At 41.5% G+C, this 10600-nt stretch overlaps 1 protein-coding gene across 1 annotated transcript; it reads left to right on the forward strand.

Moving 5' to 3' along the window:
- The first annotated feature begins 4734 nt into the window (after positions 1-4734).
- On the forward strand, positions 4735-7890 carry LOC104432774 (cytochrome P450 93B16). The gene is made up of 3 exons (XM_010045298.3): positions 4735-5531; positions 5635-5824; positions 7158-7890. The coding sequence occupies exons 1-3, from the start codon at positions 4798-4800 to the stop codon at positions 7815-7817; spliced, it is 1584 nt and encodes a 527-aa protein (XP_010043600.2). The 5' UTR covers positions 4735-4797; the 3' UTR covers positions 7818-7890.
- The last annotated feature ends 2710 nt before the right edge of the window (positions 7891-10600 follow it).

Here is a 10600-nt window from a genome sequence, read left to right on the forward strand (position 1 = left end):
GGCTTTTGTGTTTTCTTTCTTTCTCTTTTTTAAAATGACAATAATTCTTATTAAAGAAAGCGACATAATGATGCAATGTTAATCTTAGGCCTTTTATTAAAAAAACTACATGATGGGAATATTAAAACATTAATCTATGACCTACTAACTAGAGTGCAACATGTGGTGTGATTTATATGACCTAAATAACATTTTTTATTTTCTTTTTTATTTTTGGTTTTTGTTAAAGGAAAATCATCCTAATTCTATATGAATCTTAAAAATGCAGAGCTTTAAATATGAAATGCATATGGACCTAAGTACTTAAATTCTAGATATGCATAATATGTGAGGAGCAAATAATGATAACGCACCAAAATATAATCCATCAATGTATATCAATGACATATTTTAATGCGAATCAATTATGCAAAGCAAACCATAAATTTATCATAAAAAATTGAAATAATCAAAAATTTAACCCGCTGTCTCGAGGTTCAATATTTTTTATTATCATGACTTGATATGACAAATTCCCTAATCGGATAATAATATAAATCAAAATAAATCAAGTTAGAATAAAAACAAAATATGAAATCAAATATCTAAAAAAATTCACCTAGTCTAACTCACGGTTGGCTTGAGGAATGGCGAGGAGCAGCTGGTGGTTCGGTGATGGGTCGCCGTTCGGAACAAGGGCTGTCCGTCGGAGCTCCGGCGAGGTTCAGTAGTAACCAGACCTGCAGCAAAACAGAGGAGGCAGCAGATGGTTCTGTTCGGGCGTGGAGCCGGCGTCGGTTGTTGCAGAGGTGGGGATGCGGCTTCGACTGAGGAAGAGGCTCCAACGCGGTGGTGAGCGACGGGCTGAACTCGGCGACGGCGGGGACGCGAGCTATGGTAGCGGCGGCGGTGCTGCGGATGCGCGAGCAGAGGGCTGATCACGGTGAAGCAGGCTTCGGATGCTGGTGCAGGCGTGGTAGCAGGGCTTCAGTGCAGCGGTGGGCTGCTACGACGTCGACGCTCGTGGGTCGTCGGCGGAATCTGGAACTCGAAGACAGTGGCGCCAGCGCTCGATCGTTGGGCGCGGTCAGCAACAGCGGCACCGGTGACAGGTGAGCAAAGGCGGTGGCGTCGGTCTCCGGGCAGAATCGTGGAGAGCTTCGTGGGGGAGACCGGCGAAGCGTCGAGGAGCAGCAAGGGTGCAAATGTCGTTGGATCGCGAGTTGCAGCAGCACCGGTCGTCAGGGGAGCGAAGGGGCTCGGGCAAAGACGGTGGCAGGGGCCGGCGCAGGGGTAGATCCGGAGCTGTAGTGGTGTGGTGAGCAGTGGAGGGCAGCGCAGGTGAGGCGCTGCAGATCGGCGTGGGCAGGGCGAAGCAAGGCACGGCGGAAATGGAGGCGCGGCGGTGCGAGCGAGGGGGTTCTGTTGCTGTGGCCGGCGAAGACAGCCCGTGAAGGAGATGAACAGTGCTTTCCCCCTTTTTTTTTTTGCTTTCACATCACTCACCTATCTCTCTCTCACGTCTTCTCTTAGCTTTCACCTGAAGACTTCCCCCCATTCACTTTCTGCCACCGTACTTCCTCTCTTTTTCTCTTCAATTTGCTATTTTTTGGACGAACAATGAAGAGAAGCTCCCCCCTCAATTCCTAAACCTCGCATTGCTTTTTATAGAAGAATCACTCGACTTTGTTTTTGCAGGTGAAGATTTGCACATATTTGCTCAACCGCTCAACAAAATAGTGACTCCAAAATCCGACTGTTGAATTCTTTTGAATTCAATTTTTTTTTTCAAAATTTCCCTCTTAATCAAAGATTATCTTATAATTCTATTTTCTAAAATTAAATGAGGTGTCAACATGTCATGACCTAATTTTAGCCATTTACTCTTATGTGTTTTGGCCCAAATTTTGGACCACTGTCAAGAGGAACAAAAAGGTTAGGTTTTGGATATTGTCTTCAGTGCATTTGGCAATTTGCTTATTTTCAAACTTAAGACGAGTGTGATTTGAAAATGAGATAGCTTAGCTGTTGGGTTTCTGTTTATTGGAGCTATCTAATTTCGAGGGGAGGATTTATTCATCCGACAGCTCTGAGAAAAGACCCTTTCAATAGATTCTCTTAAGCTGTTGTTGTGTGTATGTATAAGATTTGAATATAGCATCTCTTTCTTGCTAGATACCGCTAATCCTTACTTTTGAGAAGTTTAAAGGAGAATGTAATAATCATATGTGATAATAATTTTATATGTAGCAATGTCTTATTAGCTAGATATATTATTCAAAACTTTCATCCAAAAGATTTTCCCTATTGCACTTCTTTAATTTACATGATTAAGATCGAATTTAATAAAGCAAGTCGAAATTTAAACGGATATAAAAATGCAACATTGTCAACTTTTTTTCACACGGCCGCTCCATCAGAACGAAGTTGATTAATGCTAACAACCACCAAAGCCAACCTAGAAATCGATGATTCTTTCTAAATATCTTCCTATCTACATTTGTCCGGCCCTATCCCAATGGAGGAAGAAGGGCTGACGATTAGTATAGGGGCAGGCAGAATTTCACATCAAATTGTTAGTTGTAATTTGTACTTCAGGATTGATCAATTAAACTTCACAGACTGAATCCATCATCGAAAGGAATAGTGTCGATTCTCGGATGTGTTAAGAAATTGCAATCGGAAGATTAGTTGGAAGAAGAGTCCTCCCACACGGAAATGGAGGAAAACGCCGATGTCATCCGCTTTGAAAACTTGTCGAATTTGTATATGGAGGATGTCATCAACTCGCGACCTTTCAATGAAATGCATCGTTTCAGAACATGTGGCCTGACCCCCACAAAAGCATACAGAAAGAGGGAATTTAAAAGAGCTTCCTAAACCTAACAATGTCAAAACATAAATCGATGACTAGGAGGATGACTACGACACCGGGCCCGAAGAGAATCGGAGTTAGGCATTTTCAGGAGAACATGCTCTGGGTTGTTGCATGGGATGATTCGTTGTTCCACAGATCTGAAGCCGTCAAACTCCAAGGCCTTTATTTTACGTACGGCCTAACCGAAGGACAATGCATGGTTTAATCGAAAGACCATTACGAGTAAGTTGGCAGCTCCCCCAATTACGTTTCTGCCCTTTACCCATTGAAGCCCAGTGCGAAACACCACGTGTCTCAACTGCCAAATGTCCAACTTGACCACTGGGGGTTTGGAGTCTGAAACACCACACAAGTATTAAGCAAGTTACATGACGCAACCCGTTTGGAAGTACGAACTTCTATATATAAACGTAATTTAGACGTTTGTGAAAATGTGTAATGTACCTAAACATGTCATGTCATGTTGATGTGGCTAATAAATTAAAATGCATCATTAAACGTGTTCAAGTGTGCTGTGAATGAGTTCAAAGGATCAATTCAAGTTGACATAGTCAATATTAAGATTTAAACAGGACAACTAGTCTATGAAACAAAATCGTTTTAAGCTTGATGCCAGCGCATTTAGTTAATTAAGATTTCAATAGATTTATAGACAAAAAAAAAAAATTGTGTTTATCTCCGAAAATGTGATCATTCCGATGTTGATGGTGTGGGTTCATTAGAAGTAAGAGGAAAATAACTAGCAATATTCCATGACATCATCGGTGGTTGGAAAAATATATGAGAGTAGAAAAGTGATTGAGCATGTCCGATGTTGATGGTGTGGGTTTGTTAGAAGTAAGAGGAAGGTAACTAGCAATATTGCATGACATCATCGGTGGTTGGAAAAATATATGAGGGTAGAAAAGTGATTGAGCATGTAGCCAGTTTTTCTAAGAAAAATAATTTTAAATCATTCATTTTCTATAAAATAAATGAAGTTAAAGATACATCAAATTCTCAAGACACTAGCAAAAATGATTGCAATTTTCTTTGTAATTTTCTGAATTTTTTTAAATCTTTTATTATTATTATTTTTACTTTACTTTTCTTTCGTTTCCTTTTTTCCTTTCCTTTTCCTTTTTTCGCTTGTGGCTGGCCACTGAAAAAATAAAATAAAATATAAAAAAATAAACAGAAGAAAAATCAGATTACTTATAAAATTGCAAATATCGTCTATTTAAGTGCCAGCCATGTGGCTGAGACTCCTTGGAACCTACGTGAAGTAATCAAACGCTGCCAACAAGAATTATCCCAGTGCAATTATATCACCGTCGGATCCTGCCCTCGAGATGCAAACCGCACAGCCGACTGGTTGGCACGTCAACATCGAGAAAGGAAATTGCCCGTGAATTGGATGTACTCTCTCCCTCTATCTCTTATGGATATTTTATGTTTGGACTGCAAGCTGTCGTTGCATTCTAAGACTAAGTAATATAATGCATATATATGCTTTTTGACCAAGAAAAAAAAAATGTGCCGGCCATGTCATGTAAGTTAGTTGGTGTCTACATTAGTAAATTTTAAACAAAAAAGGCTAATGAAATATATTGCCAAGTCATCAAAAAAGTTGAGGACTAAAATGACTAGATTAAAATGTGTATGATTGAATTTAACGCCGTACAATATATTTAGAACTTGCTGGACAATTTTCCCAGGTTATAATCGTTCAAACTAGCGAGCGCTTCTCAACCCTTCCCCACATCACATTACTTGATCGATGAATAAGTCACCGCGTATTACCTCGGATACCTCCCGACCCGAAACATTCACGTTTCCACGAAAGAACCACGCTTCAATCCGAGCCTTTGCGCACTATAAAAGGACTCCGGGGTCGGAGCTCACCGTAGAAGTCTTCTCTCAACTTAATATTTCCTTCGAATATCTCGCTTTAGAAAGGCATGACGACATCCTTCGAGGCAACTTCCCCGTTCTATTTCATCGCCCCCGTCTTCGTCGCCACCGCCCTCCTCTTCATGATCGCCCTCAAGCGGAGGCCCAATCTCCCCCCCAGCCCCAAGGCATTGCCGGTCCTCGGCCACCTCCACCTCCTCAGCCCCCTCATCCACCGCTCCTTCCGCGACTTCGCGGCCCGCCTTGGCCCGCTGTTCAGCCTCCGCCTCGGGTCGGTACTGTGCGTTGTGGCCTCGACCCCCGACCTCGCGCGGGAGCTCCTCAAGACGCACGAGCTGACGTTCTCGGCACGCAAGCACAACGCGGCCATCGACCACCTGACCTACCAGTCGGCTTTCGCGTTCGCGCCTTACGGGCCGTACTGGAAGTTCATCAAGAAGCTGAGCCAGACCGAGCTCCTTGGGGCTCGCACCCTCAACCAGTTCCTCCCCATCCGCACCAGCGAGCTCCAGCACTTCATCAGAGTCTTGCACGATAAATCTCTACGCCGCGAGAGCGTCAACGTCACGCAAGAGCTGGTGAAGTATGCGAACAACATCATCTCTCGGATGATGCTGAGCATTCGGAGCTCGGGCGTGGACAGCCAGGCCGACGAGGCGAGGACCCTCATAAGGGAGGTCACTCAGATCTTCGGCGAATTTAACGTGTCCGACTTCATCTGGTTTTGCAAGAACGTTGATTTCCAGGGCTATAAGAAGCGGTTCGAGGACATTCACAGGAGGTATGATGACGCACTATTCGACTTAAATTTATCATATCGACAAAGACTCGTACATGCCTACACACGTATAATTTTGTACGTGTATCTTGGGATCGATGAGCAGATACGATGTGCTGTTGGAGAAGATCATGAGAGATAGGGAGGAGCTGAGAAGGAAGAAGAAGATGCAAAGAGCGGAGGAGGGAGGAGGGAAAGATGAAGTGAAGGATTTTCTGGACATGATGCTTGACATCTACGAGGATGAGAACTCGGAGATGAAGTTGACCCGAGAGCACATCAAGGCACTAGTTTTGGTAAGGGCAAACTCATTCCTTAATTAGCTCGTAATTACCTCTCTTGGATTCGAAAAGCCAAGAGTTAATTGAACTCCTCTTCTTCTTCTTTTTAATTACTAACACAATTACATGACGAGCTCAGAAATTTTTTTACAAGTCAGTTCTCATAGGGATATGATACTGCGGATGTTGAACTAGTGAGAAAGTCAATGCAATGTTTTTAGATGACATACTAAGGCGATGTTCTTTGATTTATCAACTGTATTATATTTTGAGTTTTTTTTCAAAATGCTCGATTAAATGAGTGACATCATGTCAGCATGCCCGCTTCATGAGAAAAAATATTTAGACTATCTTTACATAAAACTTATAGAATTATTGATGTCCTTTTCCCCATATTCTCGAGCTTTAAGATGGAAGGAAGGTGTCCTAGACGATTCGGTCTAGATAGTTTAGGGTTTTGGTCATAAAATGAGCAACAACATCAAAGAGAAAGCTTTACTAGAAATCTAAATTTAGGATGAAGAAAGTAAAGTAGTTTCAGGAAATGACTTTTTCTAGTGAGAAAGCGGACGGCATGAAACATTTGCTGAGTCCCTAGGATGTCCTTAGATATGCCGATAAGTAGCGAGGCTTCTTTTGCGTTTTGAGCTAACTTCGCATGTATTGCGGGGGCCATTTTGTGAAGCACGGAATGCATGTAGCATACTCAGAACCGGGTGGCCATCTTGATTTCATGCGTAGCTGAGTTTAATGCAATAGATGGAAGCCATCAGAGTGTTCCAAGAAAACCAAAACTGATTAGAAAAATCATGTACTTGCTTGAACCATACGGTTTATCTATACGAAGAAGTCATCTTGAACTAACAAAAAGTGAAATATTTTGCAGCTTTAGAATTTTTTTGAGATGTTTGACATTAAAGAAAAATCACATTATATAGTTTCTAAACATCTATTCGAGACAAAGAATCATTCTAGCTACCAATTTGGCCTTGTAGTGTTAAGTCAACAGATAGAAAAATGTATTTGTATGAACATAAATTTCGGAAAAATAGAAATAGCACACAAAGATGAAAATATAATCTTGAGGCAATTTAACATCGCTCCATTTGATAAAGGGAATTATCGATGAAAATTATGCGATAACCTTGTTTCATGCTTGACTTGACGATAAATTGAGACTATCATTTAAACCATGTTAGATAGAGTTGCTTGGAATCTAAGTCATTTTCTTGGTACGACCCGTAAAAGAATAAAAAAGATGTCTAAAATCTAGTCACTGATTAAAGTCTAGTCACTTTTCTTCCCCTTTTTAGGAAACACAATTTCATGAATTTTGCTCCCATCCTAGGATATATTCACCGCTGGTACGGACACATCGGCCACCTCAATCGAATGGGCACTGGCTGAGCTCATCAACAATCCGATGGTGCTCAAGAAAGCAAGGGAAGAAATAAGTTCTGTCGTGGGCGATCAAAGGTTAGTAAATGAATCCGACGTGAAATCGCTGCCGTACATCCAAGCCATCATAAAGGAGGCGCTCCGTCTCCACCCTCCGATTCCGATGGTCGCCCGGAAGTCGGTCCAAGAATGCCACATCAGAGGGTACGCCATCCCAAAAGACACCTTGCTGTTTGTGAACATTTGGGCCATAGCTAGAGACCCAAAGGTGTGGGCCAATCCCCTGCAGTTCAGCCCGGAGAGGTTTATCGAGCCCGCCAACGGGAACATGACGGGGGTCATCGACGTGAAGGGCCAGCATTTTGAGTTGTTGCCTTTCGGGTCTGGTCGGAGGGGCTGTCCAGGGATTTCGCTTGCGATGCTGGAGTTGCCGATGGTGCTGGCGGCGATGATCCAGTGCTTCGATTGGAAGCCGTGCGATCACGACGGAGGGGAAGTCAAAGCAGTCAACATGGACGAACGGCCCGGATTGACCTGTCCTAGGGCGAATGAACTGTTTTGTGTGCCCGTGTCGCGTTTGGGCCCTCTACAGTACTTGGGCGGCAGCTAGTAACCCAAGGGGTCAGCAATTGGGCCCAAAATGCTATAATTGGGCTTTCTTGAATCAAATAAATATAAGGTTGCCCATTTTCTTTTGATTTGAAGTAAAAACCGGATTTAGTTTCACATTTTGTCTAAAATTCTTGGATTTTCATGTTGTAAATTAATCGCAGTTACCATATTGAATGAATCATTTCCAGCCTTTCTGAGATTGTAGAAGATAGAACGGCAATGTCTTTCGAGATTCAACAGACCTTCCAATTGGAGTCCACATCACTAAATAGAAAGGACAAGAAATGCAAGACCATTTGAGAGAGAGAGAGAGACAGGAGAAATTTTAAGGAAATTAAATCAGAGAATCTGAGAAACTTTAATTCTCTCGATCGTCTTTTAAACCTATGGTCCGCCTAGGATTATCTTGGAGCGCCCTCATATTTGCTATGCTCCCTGTATGCTCAAAACTATGTAAGAGGAGAATCTATGCACCTAGCATAAAATCCAATCCCATTTTTCTTCTCTTACAGAGTTAAAAGCCATGCTCAAATGCTTGCTTTTTTTTTTTTTTTTTCCTTAAACCATCTGAGGTGAGTGGAATGTGATATGTAGTCCTACGTGAACAAGTCAATCTGCGCTATATCCACAAAGAACAGTGCAGGTTATAAATGATAAATATGCAAGTTTTGTAATGTATGAAGGCTTATATACCGCACAAGAAAATAATGGCCTAATCAATCTCCACATGAAACCGATGACCTATTATATATATATATATATATATATATATATCATGACTGACCTGACTCCTGAGAAAATATATGTTGTGAATCTTTTGAATCATGATAATTAATTTCGTCAATTACGTTATACTCGAAAATCAGTCTATATGGTGTTTCCCTTCAACTGGTTCTCCTGAAACAGGCTCTGTGCTTGTTGGGGATTGAGTGGGCCCAACAAGCCTTGAATGGGGCAGCACTTTCCGTTGTTGCCGTTCGGGTCTGGTTAGGGGGGCTTTCGGCCAAGCTAGAGTTGCCGGTGGTGGCGGCGACGGCAGCTACAGTCAAATGCTTCCACCGGAAGGCATACAATCGAGATGGACCGGAGTGGACGTTAGAGTGGTAAAGCTCGACACAGATGAACGGGTGGGATTGACTACTCCTGGGGCCCCTGCTCAAGTTTAGCAATTGGGTCTCATCGCGGGCCCAATTCCTTTTTAACTTGTTTACACTTTCAAGTTGTCTGCCATTCGTTTGGAATTCGGTCCAAACTTTTGCTAATTTTGACCTTAGTATGTTTACAAGATATAGATCAACAGAGCCCGTTCCTGTCAACTAGTGGTATATAGAGTTGAGAATCGCCATGAATTAGAGAAAGCTTCGAGCGATTTGACTCTGTTTGTGGCATGGACGAGTGAAGGCATTGAACAAACTGGTTTGCTTGTCCGTAGAAGCAAAGAGATAACAATAATTTGTAAAAAGTGTTTTTTTTCCCCTCTGGTGGTAAACCAATAATTGAGTAATTATTGGAGTATTAAATAATGCAAATCATAGTTTTTTAGGATTCTCTCCTGTCGTTACCTCGAGACAAGACAATTCACAAGATCAATATTCCAATTGACCCCTAACGTTATCCCCCAATCCAAGACTCGACAGATATCACAATGTTTACCTAAGGAAAAACAAAAAAGAAAAGAAAATAGATGAGCAATAGCAGTAATAATTAATGTCGAGAAGGGATGAATTTGTGTTTCAATAGCACCGTGAATCTATTCAATTAACTTACAATGTTATGCTAATAATAAGGAATGGTCATGGAAAGTTGAGATTGAATTAATCCCTCTTTACATATCAATTGGCATACAAAAAATCCTACTTACATCACTTAAATATAAAGTTACATTATGTATCCTATTTTCTAGTTTAGAGGCTTAAAGTTTTAGGTTGAACTATCCAAGATGAGATAATCGGCTTGTATTAACACTTGTTACAATATTCTTTTCGAGCCACATTTTATAAGTGTAAGCAGAAACATAGGGATGCGAATCTTCGAATTGTTGCATATGTTCAAGAAGGTCCATCCATGGTGGGCGACCATAGTGGGTGGGCTGTCACAAATACTATGCTTATCTTCATGGCTCCGGTTGTTATGTAGAGTTCCTTTTTTTTTTTTTTCTCAAAAAGGTTTCCAATCATAATGAGATTAATTCACATCGTCCTCAATATCAACGGTAATTAGTAAAGCGCATGATGGGATGGGCGTGTTTCGTATTTGTCCGCAAAAGCGGATGAACCCGACAAAAAGCTTTTTCAATCATATTTCGTTGTCTTATCTTGAAATTGAAACCCTCGGGAAGAAGTTTTTTCCTTGGACCCTCGCGTTCACCTTTCCCTTTTGATTTTTTCTTTATTTGGCTGGTTTGGACGTCGTATACCTGTGGTTTCTTTTTGACCAACACCCCCTCCCCACCCCTCCAAATATATATATATATATATATATATATATATATAATGGATAGATGCAATTCCAGGGTGCAACAATGGCCGTTCTTCAATTAAGATTAATTTCACAGATTCATTTCTTTGATCCGCACGAGGAACGATATCCAGAAGGCTTCGTTTGAGCTTTGAAGCTTGTGATTTGGTTCTAAACATGGCTGTTTTGTTGTTCTTAAGGCAATCGTGTAATGGATTCTCTAATCAATTTCATTCTTTTTATCAAACACCGGTTAACTTTTTCTTCCATGTCATTTCCAACACAATCAAACGCAAGAAAATCACTAGGTTGACTCGTGCGATG

This window comes from Eucalyptus grandis, chromosome 2 (genome assembly GCF_016545825.1).
Source record: "Eucalyptus grandis isolate ANBG69807.140 chromosome 2, ASM1654582v1, whole genome shotgun sequence".
Taxonomy (NCBI): Eukaryota; Viridiplantae; Streptophyta; class Magnoliopsida; order Myrtales; family Myrtaceae; genus Eucalyptus; species Eucalyptus grandis.